Source organism: Gopherus flavomarginatus, chromosome 10 (genome assembly GCF_025201925.1).
Source record: "Gopherus flavomarginatus isolate rGopFla2 chromosome 10, rGopFla2.mat.asm, whole genome shotgun sequence".
In the NCBI taxonomy this organism is placed as follows: Eukaryota; Metazoa; Chordata; order Testudines; family Testudinidae; genus Gopherus; species Gopherus flavomarginatus.
In genome coordinates, this window is record NC_066626.1 from 48,074,418 (window position 1) to 48,092,507 (window position 18,090).

Here is an 18,090-nt window from a genome sequence, read left to right on the forward strand (position 1 = left end):
TCATCCTGCCCGCGGGGGAGGAGGTGCCACTCCCCCGGCCGGGCCCCAGCGTCCCTGGGTGCCACCGGCGGGGGGCCGAGGGGCGCGCGCTTGCCCGGACAATGGCCGAGCCCCCCCGGCGAGCTGCACAAAGGGGCCGGCTGGGGGCAGCTTGAACGATCCGCGGTAGAGAAGTTTTCGCTGCTTCCTCTGTGGGTGGCTGCGGACGGGAGGCTCCCCCGCTTTACCCTCCCACCCGGCGTGGCTCTGCAGGGATGTGGCGCGCTGCCCCCGCGCGGAGCTCATTGTGCACACCCAGGAGGCGCACGCAAGGGCAGGGAAGGCAGCTAGCTGCTTTCCCACCCAGCCGCTCCTCCTCTGGCAGGCCCTGGCTTCTTAGGCTCCTTGCAGCTGCTGCGTTGTGGGGGAGGGAGAGGATGTGGCATGTGGCAGTGATACCGGGGTGGATCTCATGCCTGATGTCGCTGAGTTTTGGAGAGATTTATTGGCTGGCTCCTGCTAAACCACGTTTGAGTAATCAGAGCTGCTGCGCGCTGTGGTGAAACCGGAGGGGAGAATGGGGGGAGGGGGACGTCACTCCTTCTTGTAACAGAGCAACATTAGTCTTCCATCCCTCTAACCATCACTACAGCTTGGGAAACTGCTGGGTCACATCCATTTGCATTGGAAAATTGGCGATGTTTGGTGGTAGAGAAACAGATCGATCACCCTTGTGATTCCCCCTGCTCCTGTCCCTGCTTACCCCACCCCTACCCAGCCTAGAGACAATAGCATCCGAGGTCCCCCAGAGGAAGGAGCGGGGATGGATCTGATTCCAGTAGGAAAAGCGTGTGCCTAGAAGTGGTGCTAATGGGAAGAGATGCTGTGATCCAGAGGAGGATGATTTGTCACAAAGGGTAGCTGGCTCGGTGCTTTGGGCTGGAGCCGTGGAGAGATCATTGGAGAAGTCATTGTGCACAGGGAGCCGAAGATCTATACAAACATGCCTGTTCGCAGAGGGCATGTGGCACCACAAAATACATTTTTGGGTACAATCATACGAAAATTTGAAGGGCAAAGTAAGTTCTCTCTCTCTTTCTCTCTATTTTGATACAATAGTTTGGGTCTGCTTGGGACTAGATGCATAGCAACTCCAGACTGTTTTAAGTTTGTAGGTTGGAAAGGAAAAACAGGAGGGGAGGAAGGGATCCCGAAGAGCCTTGCTGATATTATTACTGCTGTCCATTACAGTTTTCTATTCCCCCTCTTCTTAGGGGGCAGTTGTAATTATTGACTATTATATTTTGTGCTGTAGCTACTGTACCTACATCCCAGCTGTTCAGCATATCAGACAGTGGGAGTACTTATGCAATATCCAAGGAAAACATTGCTAGCTTTTTTTTTTTTACCAAAAAACATAAATCAGAACAGGCAGACTTTGATTTAGAGGATACAAATAACACCCAGATGAATTGTTAAGGGAAAAGTACTCTCATTAGCTTGTCTTTGGCACTGCATTTTTAACATATTTATCAGTGACGTTTTTGTTTATCATTAATTTATAGAAGCTTAAAGTATCTATTAAATCAATTCAAATGCATCCCCAGGGATGTTCTGATCTAGTCTATCTATCCTTCCCAATGCAGTAATTTACTACCTGTCAAGGATATTGAAGATTTCATTATTTTTCTTTTAATTCCAATTTACTGTACATCTAACACTTGAAATTTAAAAATAATTTTATAACAGCATTCAAAGAAACAGTATATTCGACATACCTGCACTAATTTAAATATTTAGCATGTTTATAATATATCAGGCCACTACAAAAAGAAACTAAGTTTATCTTATACACTTTGCAGTTCATTCTCTAAATGTATCTACAGCAAATTTAATATTCTTGTAACTTGTGTAAGAAATAAAGGCCAGATCCTACAAGTTTTACATATATAAGTATTGAAATCAATGGTACTATTTATGTTAGTAAGGGTTTACAGACTCAAGCCACTGAATTGTGTGACTTACTGTTGCAGTGAATAAAGCTAGTGAATAATACAATCCTTTAAATCACTAACACAATATTATTGTGAAAATTCAGCATAATATGAAGACAGTGGAGAAAGTATGTATAAAATGCACTTTTTTCTACAAATGTTTTGATGTGTTAGAAAACAACATATTTAATTAAAAATACTAATATAGGGTCATACAATGCTCACATAATTCATGATAAATCCTATTAAAATTGTGGGGTCTGTTTGTGTGAACAAGAGAAGCAAAAATGGTAATAATATAGCAATTGTATCAAAGCTGAATATCCATTTGTAAAATGAGAGCAGTGTATAGTGCAATTGTGAACAGAAAAAAGTAGAATCGCTATAAGACAACTTTGATACATTTCTCTCAGGTGAAAGTTTCAAGAAATATGTGTGGCTTAAGCATATCACTTTACAAGTGTAGTTGAGACCAGAATTTGACCCAAGATGATCTTTTACTATGTGACTTGTAATTTCCTTTTGCTATAATAACTTTAGCTCATAACAACTACACAAGCAACTGAATTATCATATTACATGTATTTTCTTGGGAGTTTAATTGAAAACTATAACAATGGGACTATAACAATGTTTAAAAGGGAACTGGATAAATTCATGGTGGCTAAGTCCATAAATGGCTATTAGCCAGGAAGGGTAAAGAATGGTGTCCCTAGCCTCTGTTCATCAGAGGATGGAGATGTATGGCAGGAGAGAGATCACTTGATCCTTGCCTGTTAGCTTCACTCCCTCAGGGGCACCTGGCATTGGCCACTGTCGGTAGACAGATACTGGGCTAGATGGACCTTTGGTCTGACCCAGTACGGCCATTCTTATGTTCTTAAAACCAGATTAGTGGCTTGATCCTGCTCATATTCAAGTCAATGGAAAAAATCCCATTGGCTTCTGTAGTACAGGGTCAAGACCTTTGGTTTGGGCTTGATCCTGGCAAGATCTCATGCAGATAAAACACCCACTAACTCTTCACAGGAGTTTTCCTCAGTAAAGACTTGCAGGACTGAGCCAATAGTCTGGGTTTCAGAGACACTGACAAAGCTATTACAAATTTGGAATTCAACAAGAGCTTTGCAAAAGGACTTGTTGGATCTGGTTTTATTATCTTAAAAGCCAACTATCTTCATATTTAATATATAACATGTTTATTGATCATGCATCCAACTAAGTGGGTATTCACCCATGAAAGCTCATGATCCAATACGTCTGTTAGTCTATAAGGTGCCACAGGACTCTTTGCAAGTTTACTGAAGTTTCTTTAAGAGTTCTGGGCCATGATGGCTGTACTGAAGCTCTCTACAATCACAGAAATCACATGCAAAAAATAGATAATAGGTTCTTCAACATCTGTCCTTGCAGACAACAGTTCATGGAGTGTTGAAAAAGTACTGAAAAAATGCATCACTTTCTTATATTGCAGATAAAAAATTCATCATTGCTAATGCTAGAGTGCAGAACTGTGCTATCATCTACTGCAATGATGGGTTTTGTGAGATGACTGGATTCTCCAGACCAGATGTCATGCAGAAACCTTGCACCTGTGATTTCCTTCATGGGCCAGAGACCAAAAGGCATCACATTGCCCAAATTGCCCAGGCACTGCTTGGTTCAGAGGAGAGGAAAGTGGAAGTCACTTATTATCACAAAGATGGTAAAGTTTCTCTATTTTAAAGATTTTTAATGTGTTCAGTGGACCAGTTGGCTTGTAAATGGGTTTTTAGAGAAATTTCTTTGACATTCTGGGCAAAATCCTCAGCTGGTGTAAACTGGTGTAACTCCATGAACTTCAGTAAAACACAATGATTTATACTATCTGAGGATCTGTCCCTATAAAATCAAATTTTGGTGTTTATCTGATATTTCTACACATATCTGTGTATTTAGAATTGGAAGAAAAATCCCCATTTTACTTATTATATGACCAGTGTGCAAAAAAATAATGAACAACTTTCAGTGGTACTAAAATAAAGGGTCTGACTCTTCTTTCCCTTTCACTGGCATAAATCAGAAGTAACTCTAGTGCAATTCTATTGACTTCAGTAGCGTAAAACTGGTGTACGTGAAAGGAGATTCAGGCCCAGACGGTTACTTTCTATGGATGGTTTTGTATCATAGACTGTAGAATCAACATACAAGTGCCAGAGGGTTAGACTCTGCTACCCAGACTCAGCTTGAGCAGTATCTTGATGTAAAAAGGATATCTGAATAAACTGCTACTCATTCTGAGTTAAGGGTGACAGAATCTAGCCCTTGTTAAGTGAAACATAATTGAGAAAAAGTAAAAAAAGAAGAGGCAAATTCTTCTCCTAGTTGTGCTGTTGTAAATGCTAAGTAACAACTGAAATCCAGAATGATGCTGTTGTAGCAAGGAAGGATTTAGGTCTCATCAAAACTGAAGGGAATTCAGTCTCCTTCCCACCCCAGCCCTCAAGGAAGAAGGCAAACTGAACAGAATACCGTTTGTATTATGACTGACATATGGAAGAAAGCGTAAAACAACTATGCTGTTATATATTTACTGTTGAAAGCATTAAAGGAATATGTGTCCGTGTGTTCTGAAAATGATGTATCTGGATATGGGAGTACTACAAAACTAATTATGATTCTTTATAGTTAGGTTTGAGAATTTTTTCTGATTATTCAGCATTATTAACAGGAATGTCTAGCTTCAAAGAGGTCTGAGTAATGTTTAAGTATGGTGTACTATGTTCTGTCCCTCACTGTGTATACTCAAGAGAGAAAGCAAAGGAAACTCATATATTCAAATGTTGAGCTTAATTTAGTTTTGGAGACATGCCAGAGTACTGTTGGCATTGGTTTCAAAACTGCAATGACAGAGGCTCTCAAGCTTTAAAGTCATAGAGCCAAATTCTATTCTCAGTTATTATTATTCCAGAGGGTCACCAATGAAGGAAATACTATTATTCCAGATTTATCCTGAAGTAATTGAGAGCAAAATATGGCTTACAGGTTATCCCCTCACATCTGATATTTTAAAAGTCTTCTTCTTACCCTTTGGATTCTCCTATTCTCTCTAGAGTTAGACCCAACCCCAAACCCTGGATCAGAACATTTCCTTACTTTGGGGAAGTTCAGATTTTGGTAGAGATAGATCCTAACCTAAGGTAGAGCTGCTTTGCTCAATTGATTTCATTGAGGCTCTGGCTTTCTGTGTCTTATGGGAATTTTTAATCTGTGTATGTTAACTTGAAATATAAAATAAAAGTAGCATTGGAAGTGTGAAAAAACGTAGCTAACTTTGAAGAGATCACAGCCGACAGAGCAAAGCACTGGCTCAGGCTATGATCACTCAAAAAAGTGTTCTTCCTGCTTCAGTTTGCGAAAGTGATCAGGAGGCGGGATGAGAAAGAGGGAAATGGTATTTACTTAATAATTAATAAACTATCCGATACCTTTTTACACATTTCTGAAATGCTGAATTACAATATTATGCAACCTGACTCATTATAGAACATTAAGAGTAAAATATAAACAAGGCAAATGTTTATTTTCTTTTCCGCATCTTACTTATATTTTTTCAGTTTGCAACATATAATTTATTAAATTATCGAGCATTCAGGGGAAGATACAGTAAACAGTTATGCACAAGAGTAACCATACTTTCATGATTAGTCACTTTAAACTTAAAGGTGATACCATGTCTGTATAGCTAATGCTCAGCCATGGGTTTGCAGAATCAGTCCCTTTAGAAAGCCACAGATAGGTTCTAATTTGTTAAAAACACTAAATCCTTCAAAGATTTACTACTGGGCAAAATAATTTACCATGAGCATTAAAACACTTCAATAAACCTTTGCACATTTGGGCCCAACTTTTGGAACTTAAATACAGAGAATTAAGGGATTGCTATTGCACCCAGGCTGTACTGAGCTATTGATTTCTAGGCAAAACAGCCCATTAGTTCTTAAGAAATCCCTATAGAAATCTATTGTAGTCTATGACCCCATGCTATTTACAAGCCTGCAACAATCATTTGGAGCCCAATCCTGCATTCTTAGCTCATCTACAATTCCCATCAACTTCAGGGCAACCTTTGGATGTGGAAAAAAAACAACCAAGATTGGACCATTTTTTGGAGACTACTTCAATAACTTGGTGACAATCTGGTGGCAAATCTATTTATTACATATATATACTTTTTTGCATTCTTTCTATATTATCTGTAAGTCCTCACTATAAGAAAAGTATGAAAACATTTATGAAAATCCTAACTAGCAATAGTGTTTTGTAAAATTAAAATGTAGTATAAAAACATGTTCAATATTATGCTGGATGTAGTTACTCTCAGATTAGTATTATAGCATCTATTAGCAGCTGAAATGTTCTATTTTAGTTTTTATAAAAAGTGTATGCATTATTTTATATATAAATGAGCTTGGCAGAATTCAATTTTTAGAATAATTTGAATGATAGAATGTTTATTTTTAAGCATGTTTTTCAATTTAAATTTTTTCACTTGTGGGAAATTATTGGGTGGGGTCAGATAATTATTTAATGACAATAGATATGGAGATTTAAAAAGTTAAAGATTTATAACCATTGAAACACAAATTGTCATAATCACATCACATGTCAAATATATGCAAAGTAAATATCCTTAAGGTCTCAAACACAGTTTTTCTTACTTTGCCAATCTCTAAATTATGATTAGTATTGATGGAAATATATGTGTGTATGATTAAATCAAAGTTTACTAGCATTACTAACATTACTGCTAAAAATCTAATCCTTTCTAGCATATATGTGTGTGTGTGTGTCAGTGAAAGCTTACTAGGACCTTTTTCAAGTTTCTGAAGTGGGCAGCAAGGTAGGGTGCAGAATTGCTCATTTTGTGTTATGCAGGGTTTATTTTTTTCAAGTGCTCAATCCTGTGAACAGTTAGGCATGTAACTTATTCATGTGAGTAGTAACAGTGAAATACTCAATGCTTAAGGTTTGATTTAATCTATACGCTAATTAAGAAAATGCATATATGTATATACATGTTGCATAGCCACACACAGTATACTTCTGTACAAACACAATATATTGATGATTCTCCAGCTTCCATTGGTATGAAGGCCACAGTTCTAGCTTGGAAGAGTTGCAAGATTTTGGACTTTAAGCCTGTCAATGACGCAAAACTGCTTTTTTTGGGGAGGGGGCGGATTTCTTTTTGTAGCAGGCTGATTTTAGAAATACTTTTCAAATATTTACAAATATTTTTGAATACTGAAATAAATCCTGGGATGATGGATTAATGGGTAGAATGTAGGTGAGATGGTCCAAGGTGCATGACAAAGACTAAACAATCATTTAGTTCCATCAATCAGTTACACGGCTATCACCATCATTTATATTTCCCTTTACAGTATATATGATGGAGGAAGAGAATATACATGATAGTGTGTCATAACAATTTTAATGGCATGAATTTGGGATGACGTTTATTAATCAAGCTAGAAGGATTTACCCCAGTTTACCCAAAATTTAAAAGGTTTTGAAAATTTACTGCTAATCATCCTGCTTGCATGTCATAGAAATCTGAAAGGTATTTTTATCAGAAATAATTCTGCTAATATAGCATATATTTTCTTTTATTTCCCTTTCCTCGTTCTTTGTTAATAATAGCCTTTGCATAATACTATCGTTGTTGCTTAAGTCCTAATCTTTTGTTCCAAAAGAACCTGAAGAAGAGCTCTGCATAGCTTGAAAGCTTTTTTCTTTCATCAACAGAAGTTGGTCCAATAAAATATATACAGTAGTTCACTCATGTTGTCTGTTCCAAAAGAGACAATTATGAGGTCACCAAAAGGATTACAATTTTTTAGGGAATGATTAGAGGAGGAGATGGACTCATAAAAACTAAGAGCCCAGACATGTATCTCTTACTTACATGAGTAGTCCCACAAGTCACGGGAACTACTCATAGGAATAAGGCTGTGAGATTAATCCCTAAATTCCATTTTAATGCAAATATCCTCATTAATAAAAAACTCGGGTAGATAAATGCAGGAAAAAAAATCACAAGCAGCATCGTTTCCAAACAGAATGTTTTTCAAAGTTGCCTGTGAGGCATTAGCAGTTGTTTAAATTAATAAATCATATTCTGAATTCACAGCAATCTAGTACAGTATGTTTCTTACTGCTTAAAACTTCATCTCCCCAACTGGTTATCTAGAATATACGATCTGTATCAGATACATTGGAAGGTAAGACATTGTTTATCCAGAGTATAAATTTTTGTTTTAATAAAGTTATTTGCAGTGGAAGTGTTTGACAGCTTTTCCTTTGAGGACTCCATTTTACAGTTTAAGTCATTATTACATAAAGCATCCTTGACAGCAGTAAAATATTACTTGAAATTATAAAGCTGTAAAGTTTTTGACATAAAAACTATAAATTATACAGAGATTGAGGATGGACATATGTTAATCAAAGTATATTGTCACTGCATACTATTTTGGCATGTGTTCTGCAGACAACAGTAGGATATAACTAAAAATATAGCCTAAAAAGTCTGCTTATTGGTATGAAGTACAGGAGTTCTTTAACTGCTGTACATAGATGCAGATATTTAATGGATAGAAAGTGCCAATGAAGGATGTAATAATGACTAAAAAGATGATAGGAGAGAAGCATGATTTCAGATAGTTGTCTTGATGTTACAAACAACAAGGAGTACTTAGCATTCATCTAATTTGAGTTATCCAGTGTGCTATTTGTGTTTCCAAAACTTACAGGGGTTCCAAATTAATTACCTCTATGTTTTTTAAGTGCTCCTTTTCAAAACTAAGAAAAAAAATAAAATGTACCAAAATATTATTTAAGTTAAGTATTATTGATGTCCTGAACCTAGTCAGAAATGTCAAGGCATTTCTGAATAATAGGTATATGCATTCTGCTTCAGCTCCAGCAGACATTTGATCACCTATTCACTTTTTATATGCCCTGAATTAATCAGTAATTTTAAACAAGGTAGGCAGAATAGGCCCATGAGTGCAGACCCTTACACTTGCATGGGCCTCAGTGTAGTCAGTGGGAGTTGGCATTGATGCCAGGATATACCAGAAGGGATCCGACTGCAGAATTCAGAACTGACAAAAAAGGGAAGAGAAAGTGGAAATATGCTAACATGACACTGTAGGTGTTCTTAGTAAAATAGGCAACATCATATGGCTGCAGTTGGATAAAGGAAGTCTTATGCTATCACCCCTCCTCCAGCTCTCCTAGAAAAACAACAAGAAAATCCTTCTGTAACTGTGAGTTTCTCAAAACATTCTAAAAGCTACTTATAAGTATGTTCACATTAGGATATCATGCAGTGTTCTGGGTTGAAAGCAATGGATATGAGCAGCCTTTCTCCACAGAACAGATAAAGCACAACCGTTTGTACTTCAAACTTTGGCCTACCCCCACTTCACTATGACTGTGTCCCATAACTATCTCCACATCCCAGAGCCTTGAGCTAGAAGGACCAGTTGTAGCTCAGTATCCATTCACATTCATTTTTTGGCACCCTTGCTGATAGTAGTTAGGATGGGGGGCTGGGTTCCCTCTTTTTTTTTTTAACCTTCTTCTCCTCCTCTGTGCTTTGACTGATTTTTTGGGCTGTTTATACTAGTTCACTAGGAACGGGACTGAAATCACAGGGCACAGAATGATTAGGAGATAAAAAACTTGCAGTCATTCTGAGCTGTTCTGGGGTCAAACTAGTTATTTAGAGATGGTAAATATCATTTCTACTCCCCTGAATCATCAAGTTGTTTTAAATAGTTTTAGTTAAATTGAGTTTATTATAAGGATTTTTTGTGGGAGATAAGTTTCTCTCTTCTTTCCATGTATTCCTGCTAACTGGATGTCTAAATGAGGGAGAAAAGGGAACAAAAAATTAAATTACTGTATCTTCAAGGTTAGTCTTTCTATCAGAACTCAGGACCTGATGGGTATTTTTGGATATAGAGAAGAGCACAGCCAGTAGCAATTGTTTTCTCAGTGGGTCAATCCACTTGTGATGCTAATGGTTGATGCAAGATCCTCTCTACCAGTTTAGAGCCACTCGGGTATAAATAGGGGAACTACAGGCAGGGTGGTCACAGAGGAGACTTCTTCATCCCAGTACACTCTGGATTGAGAAACTGCACTACCCTTGATCGAGATGGTTCATAGAAGAGGTTTGAGCAGTAGACTGGGGAGAGGCCCCTGCGTTCTGCAACTTCTATTGATCCAGTAGCCTAAACCTTCCTTGATGCAGGTACAGAGAATCAGAGGTTGCTGTTTTAGCCTAGAGGCTCCATGAGTGGTGAGACAGGAGTTATACACACACTGCAGCCCCACTGCCTACACACATTATGTGCAGAGAGTTGTATTTTTTCCCATCCAACCTTTGCTTAGTGCTCCGTAGGTAGCCCAGTTATTCAGATTTTGAGCTGGAGAAGGGAATTTCAACCATTGTGCAAGTAGTGGGCGGGATTTTTAAATGACACACATAACAGTGCAATGATTCCCAATAAATGACAGAATTACTGTAATAAGTCCTTCCATGATACAGTGGTGTTAAGATAACCCGTGATTATGAAGTTATTAGCTCATTCCCATGAGCCACCTAATGCAGTATCTCTGCAAATTTCCTCCTTTCAAAAGTCATTTGTGCCAACCTACCCTGCTCCTTCCTCTCTGAAACCCCCCCCCCCACAGGATAATCTCATTAGTATTTTGCATGTTTGTGGCTATTCTACCAGAAAGCAACTTTTTTCTCTTTGCAGAAGAATATGAAATACAGTATTGCACAAATCCTATTTTCATCGTATTTGCAGTAAACTATTGTTATAGTTCTTTTTTGTCTCTTTTCTTGTAAAGGTGGCTTAGGACTCACAGATAGAAAGAGCCCCGGGGTCTATGACATTTTTAATAATAGTAACATAAGTAAGGAAATTTTATCCTTTTGCAATTCTAAGTGTCTGTCAATGTTTTCAGACTATAAAATATGATATGAATCAATTTAACACAGAGCTCTATGCAACAAAAGTTGCAGGACCTAGCAGGATGTGGAAATTCATGTACACTGGTTGTACAGTGTGCTACTCTATTCAGGAGAGATGTCAGCTTGATATCTAAGATGTATAAAATTGATGTATATAGACCAGATCCTGAGCTCTGGCTCAGGGGTGCTGAACACAATTCAGGAAGGTGTATGAAGAGATGGCCTTAAGCCACCTTTCCACTACCCCATTCCTGGGCCAGTCTGTGCTGGTCCATTCCCAAGTCCATCCTCTGGCTTGCTTTAAGTTGTACTTGTTGCCTATGGCAACAGGGACAGGCAAGTAGGGTATCTGCTCTAATATAACCCAAGGTTCCTCCTGTACTGGGGAGATCTTTGGGACCTTCTTAGTTCAGGCAGCTGAAACCTAAACATTGCTTGGACAATATATAGTTCTCATACATTGAGAGAGGCAGGTGTGACCATTTAGAAGGCTTATCACCAATTTAGTGATCCTGGATGCTATTTTCTTTTGATTAAGGACTATCAGTACCTCAACTGCAGTACTAGGTCTAAGTAGAAATATCTCGGGATTCAGCTAAGAGCGTTATTTTGGTTGGAAAGATAAGCATATGATATTGACAATAAGATCTAGATTTGAAAACAGACTTCAGATGGAATATGAGCCCCAACTATAGATATAGAAAAGTTATTTCACTCTCCTGAGATCTAGGAGGTTCTTTGAGTCATCTATTTGTGAAACTGCCAAAATTCCACTGTCCCAGTGCACACAGACTATAAATGAATCTAGATATACTATAATTTCCAAGGTCTTCTCTAACAAACTTTCATCTTCATCCAATCATAAGAAACTTTGAGTCTAACAATGACTTATATGGACACATATTGATTTCAATGATTAAAGCAATAAGTCTCCGATTGATAACTTTGAAACACACTGTGAGTTTATAGTTTCAAGCTGGCATCCTCTGCAGCATTCCTGCGCTGTTACCTGCCTTCCTCCTCTTCCTCCTTTCCTTGGGCCACATATCCACAATGTTCTGCAATCCTCCCATGGAGGAACAACAGCACTGTGTGTGTTTTATATCTCTCCAAACTAAAGCTACTTGCTGAGAATGAGTGAGTCCTAGGAATGATGAGCAGAACCGGAATATAACAACAAGATAGTCAGGTGCTACTAACTTTTGCAAAAAAGCAATTTGCCATAGAGCAAAATAGGAATTATTTTAAATCCAACATTTAGGAATTTAGGGCCAGATTCTTGGTGCTTCAGTGGGGCCATAAAGCTGGCTTAACCAGCTACCTGGAGATTCCCTACGAGGAGGAGGAATCCTGATTGGTGCAGTTGTATACTGCTCCCATTTCTAACCTCTGGTGAAGAGAATATTTCCAGGAGAAATGGCATTTATCGAGGGCATCTCTACACTCTGGTGATCCTCTGCTGTCAGAATGGCCCGGTAGGTCTAGAGGCAGTTGAAACTAATTTAATACACTCCAAGGCTGCTCAAAATTATACTGGGGGCCAAACTGGTCCTTGGCCAATCACAGGATCAATGGCAATCCAAAAGTGAATTAAGCTACCTTCATCTCTTCCCCTTGTTTATCCCATACTGATACGGCTGCACTGGAGGACCCAGTCTTTATGCTTTCAGAATTCCAAATGGAGACTAGGATCCCCAATTAAACAACACAAGTATTTCTGGTGAAAACATACAAGAAGAAAGCTGTAGCTACCTGACTCACACTGTATGCATTCTCGGCTCTTTTCAAAGAGAAACAAAATACTGTTGTCATTTGCAAACTTTTGATTTGCAAATTATTTTAAAGGTTATACTGCTGCTATCTAAAGAGAGCCATGAATCAGACATACAGTAGCTGTGACTCAGTCTTACACTACATTATTTTTTTAAACAAACAGTTTTGTTTTGTTGTGTATTATTTGCCTTCAGCTGATTTTGAATGTGCCTCTTAATTTGCAAGAAGGTTTATTTTCTCCTGATAGATGGAAAAAGACCATAAAGAATAAATGAAGTTCTGAAACACTAGTATGTTGCTCCTTTAACAAATTTGTATAGCACAGACTCCTCTTACCACACTGTGTTTCACTAGAATTCTGAATGTTAATGGGAGTCATGTACACTCAGCAGTGGATAAACAGACCCCTCTGCCAGAGGGGATATATTCTTTCTGCCTGGGCTGTCTCATCTCTAGTTCTGATAGACTGACAAATAATGTTCTGGTAGGATAGTCCCACACTGTAAATTTTTTTCCATCTCAGATCTCTTCCTTCATTTATACATCACTCTTTCTAAGAATTGACATATTGATAGAGCCTCACAAAACTTAGTTTCCTGGTTCAAGTGAGAATCTGCATATAAGTAGCGGTCAATTTACCTTTGATTAATGCAGCCTTCTTGCAAGCATGGGACAGGCTCTACCTAATATATGTCACTCTTCTACAGCAAAGTTCCCTTGTAAAAGTGATACACTTGTCTTTTGTAGCCTCATGCATTTATGTTTTATCTGTGTGTTTGCAGATGCACAGATAGGCCAATTGCCTTTTTAAGTTAGCATTACAACTATGGGCATTCGCTGACATTTTTAATTACACTAATTGGAATTCAGTATTATTGTACTGAATTTTTCTTGCTGGAATTTTGTAAGTCATTTCAAAATATAGTTAAAGATTTCACATGGTATGTGTGAGTGTGCACGTGTATAGAAGTAATTAAGTGTGGTCAATACTAACCACCAGGGGCAGCTCCAGACCCCAGCACGCCAAGCACATGCTTGGGGCGGCATGCCGCGGGGGGCGCTCTGCCGGTCGCCGGGAGGGCAGCAGGCGGCTCCGGTGGACCTCGCGCAGGCATGCCTGTGGAGGGTCCACTGGTTCCGTATGGCTTCGGTGGAGTGCCCCCCCGCAGCATGCCGCCATGTTTGGGGCGGCAAAATGTCTAGAGCCAACTAGACATGGAATGATGTAAGGTGGATAAGGAACTGGTTAAAGGGGAGACTCCAGAGGGTCATATTGAAAGGTGAACTGTCGGATTGGAAGGAGGTCACCAGTGGAGTCCCTCAAGGATCGGTTTTGGGACCGATCTTATTTAACCTTTTTATTACTGACCTTGGCACAAAGAGCGGGAATGTGCTAATAAAGTTCGCGGATGACACGAAGCTGGGGGGTATTGCTAACACGGAGAAGGACAGGGATACTATTCAAGAAGATCTGAACCACCTTGTAAACTGGAGTAATAGAAATAGGATGAAATACAATAGTGAAAAGTGCAAGGTCATGCATTTAGGAATTAATAATAAGAATTTTGGATATACGTTGGGGGCGCATCAGTTGGAAGCGACGGAGGAAGAGAAGGACCTTGGGATACTGGTTGATAGCAGGATGACTATGAGTCGCCAATGTGATACGGCTGTTAAAAAAGCAAATGCGATTTTGGGATGCATCAGGCGGGGTATTTCCTGCAAGGATAAGGAGGTGTTAGTACCGTTGTATACGGCGTTGGTGAGACCCCATCTGGAATACTGTGTGCAGTTCTGGTGTCCCATGTTCAAGAAGGATGAATTCAAACTGGAACGGGTTCAGAGACGGGCTACGAGGACGATCCGAGGAATGGAAAAACTGCCTTATGAAAGGAGACTCAAAGAGCTTGGCTTGTTTAGCCTGGCCAAAAGAAGGCTGAGGGGGGATATGCTCGCCCTATATAAATATATCAAGGGGGTTAACGTTAGGGAGGGAGAGGAATTATTTAAGTTTAGTACTAATGTAGCCACGAGGACGAATGGGTATAAACTGGATATTAGGAAGTTTAGACTTGAAATTAGACGAAGGTTTCTGACCATTAGGGGAGTGAAGTTCTGGAATAGCCTTCCGAGGGAAGTAGTAGGGGCAAAAGACTTTCCTGGCTTTAAGACAAAGCTTGATAAGTATATGGAGGGGATGTTATGATAGGGTCGTTAATTTGGGCAATTGATCTTGAATTACCACCAGACAGGTCTGCTCAATGGTCTGCGGGGTGATGTTGCATGCGATGGGTACTGAGTTGCTGCGGAGAACTCCTTCTTGGGTGCTGGCTGGTGACTCTTGCCCACATGCTCAGGGTTTAGCTGATCGCCATATTTGGGGTCGGGAAGGAATTTTCCTCCAGGGCGGATTGGCAGGTGCCCTGGAGGTTTTTCGCCTTCCCCTGCAGCGTGGGGCACGGGTCGCTTGCTGGTGGTGTCTCTGCAGCTTGAGGTCTTCAAACCATTTTTGAGGATTTCAATAACTCGGTCCTGGGATAGGGGTTGTACAAAATTGGATGGGTGGGGTTCTGTGGCCTGCCTTGTGCAGGAGGTCAGACTAGATGATCAGATTGGTCCCTTCTGACCTATGAGTCTATGAGTCTATGATCCATTTCCATCAACAAGGTTTGATGTGTTTGAAATCTCAACCAGCTTTCATGTATAATATACATAAGATTTCATATGACCTGTACATATACGCTTGTGCCTTGTGGAATCTTATGGTTTTATACATGAAAGCTGGTTGAGATTTCAACCACATTTCTCATGTTGCAAATGGACCATTCTGAAACATCATTACAACTATCCAACTATGTGGCTATTCTATGGCTTCCATTAAATGAGATGATGGTTTCAGTTGCAGACATATAGTGCTGCTTGTGCTAGAGACTAACTCGTCTACTTATTAGCATCTCCACTGAAGGCCAAGGATGGAATGGCTATGCAGACTAACCTGCCCTTTGACACTGAATGAAGTTTCCTCTAGCTCAGACAACATGCACCCTGCTGGATGTTTAAAGACAGCAGCAATGGCAATACTACTACCTGCTGCTTTTTCTGTGGGTAACTAAAGATTTCGGGTTTTGGACCTCTCTTCTTGCAGCATACTGGTTTTTCTTTGGCAGTTTCTTATCCAAATCTATGCATGTGTCAAGGGGAAAAGAGTCTTCCTATTCTGTATCCCTAAAACAGAAGGATTAGAATAATAAGTTGGGTGGCTCGGTGCATAGTAAAGCTAACTGTGATGTGTATTTTCTTGTAAATCTCAGGCAGCTAATCAATTGTCTCCTCATATTTGGAGATAAACACAATTGCTGCTGACATACAATTATAGTGTCCCTGGTATCCATTATTCATCACCCTATCTACACTGCTGAAGATGTACTGAAAACAGATCTTCCAAGAAAGAAATATTCTTCACACCATGTGGAATTCTCTTAACAATCAGAGTGTCTGGAGTAAGATAACCCTGCCGAAACACTTTCCTGTCTCAGTAGAAAAAGTTCACTGCCAAGGTTTCCTTATCTAGGGTACAGGGAGAAATGAAAATCTTTGTTCTCTATTTCTCTTCTGCTGTCATGTCTTTAATTTCTTTGTTTGTAAGTATACACACACACACACACACACACACACACACACACACACAGAGGTGCTTATTTACTTCTACTCTCCCGCCCCGTCACCATCTCCTATTGCTCACTTCCTCTGTCCCTCTGATCTTTACCAGAGGCATAACCCCTTCTCATGTTACTCTCTTGAGGTGCCCTGCTGTTGTATCTTCTTAGGGTTGCTGCTGCTCTAGTCCGCAGGCACTTACTTGCTGTCCCTCCTCCCCAAACCATGCAGATAATGCAGTCTGTCTATCAGAGTACTTAATGCCTCTGCACAAGAGCTGTGCACCTCCAGATGCCAGAGCTGAGCGCACTTGGCACACATCAGGATCTGGTCTGTAAGAAGCAAATCCTTGCAAAGGGCAGGACTTCTTCTTAAGAAAGGAGGAGGGAATTTAGTAGCTTTGAAACCTAGTTAAGCTGCACAGTCTTTGGGTTCTTACATGGGAGCTGTCCCCAAGCCCCTCCTGCAACCTGTCCTATTCCCCACACAAAGGCCAGGGAGAAGCACAGACATTGCACTCATGGGAGTGCAGGGATTGTTCTTTCCTAGTGCACTTAGCAACTAAACAACCCTGAAAGCAATTTTCCCTCTATGTTCACACCCTGACCTGGCCAGTAGAACGAGCTGGATGTGCCTAGGGGAGCAGGCTGTACCAGCCTAGTGGCTCGAGCATGGTACACTCACACCACAAATACCGTGGTGCTTTGGGTGAGACCGACATCTGCAACACAATCCTCACTGAAGTACCCCATGGGGCAGGGAGGTTCTTTGCCATCCTGCTGTGCCCAGCTTAGCAATTTTTGTTTATTTATAAACTGACCAGTATGGGTCTGAGAGACACCACAGGTGAGCTTAAGGCTAAGGTGGCTTTAAGCCAACCTTGTGCCCTCCTAATATTGATGTGCTCCAGGACTTCCAGTATAATTTAGACAGCCTTGGTGGCCAGTCTAAGTTAGGCAGCCTCCTGGGTCTGCTCTATCATCCCCATTGCCACCTGAATCTGTGCAGTACTACATGAAGCAGCAGCATCCTCAACATGCCTCTTCTGCCCCCCATTCTTCCCCCCGATAAAATCAATGAGACTCTTTCTGTTCATTTCAATGAGCGTTGGATCAGGCCCATAGATCTAGCTGCTGCCAGGATATGAAGACACTATAGCCTGACTCCTTACTAATGGCCACGTATAATACATTGAGACAGAGGGATAGAAAGGAGACAAGATGGAACCTTAGAGAACCCCACATGAGAAATCCCTCTAGATCTCACTTGCCAAAGGGAGCATCATTTATACCCACTCATTGTTGCTAGCCAGCACCATCTCATGATCAATAGTATAAGGTCAGAGGACAAATACAACAAGCTCTTCAGTATTAAAATGAAATTGCAGTGTGTACTTTTAGTAGGTTACAACAGTGTTATGGCTACTCAGCACATGCAAAGAGCAAGACATACATAATAACATCATGATGCTTTAGCAGCCCCACCTGTGGATTCCTGTAGCCCCACAGCATTGCAATGCAGTTGGAAAGGAAGATTAAGTAACACATTCCCAGAATATTTATAATTTAGGGCTGCAACTCCATCTGTGGGTCGGGTGATATTAAAAAAGAGCCACTACTCAAACCAGACACTCACAATTTAAAATGTCAT

The 18,090-nt window shown here is 40.1% G+C and overlaps 1 protein-coding gene across 6 annotated transcripts in view; it reads left to right on the plus strand.

Moving 5' to 3' along the window:
• Positions 1 to 600: 600 nt before the first annotated feature.
• KCNH7 (potassium voltage-gated channel subfamily H member 7) overlaps positions 601 to 18,090 on the plus strand; it is a 326,344-nt gene continuing 308,854 nt past the window's right edge. For all 6 annotated transcript variants that reach the window (XM_050917200.1, XM_050917201.1, XM_050917202.1 and 3 more), the window contains exons 1-2: positions 601 to 1,058; positions 3,448 to 3,678. In XM_050917200.1, the coding sequence (XP_050773157.1) occupies positions 983 to 1,058; positions 3,448 to 3,678 (307 nt within the window). In that variant the 5' untranslated portion in view covers positions 601 to 982. The remainder of the gene's footprint in view (positions 1,059 to 3,447; positions 3,679 to 18,090) is intronic.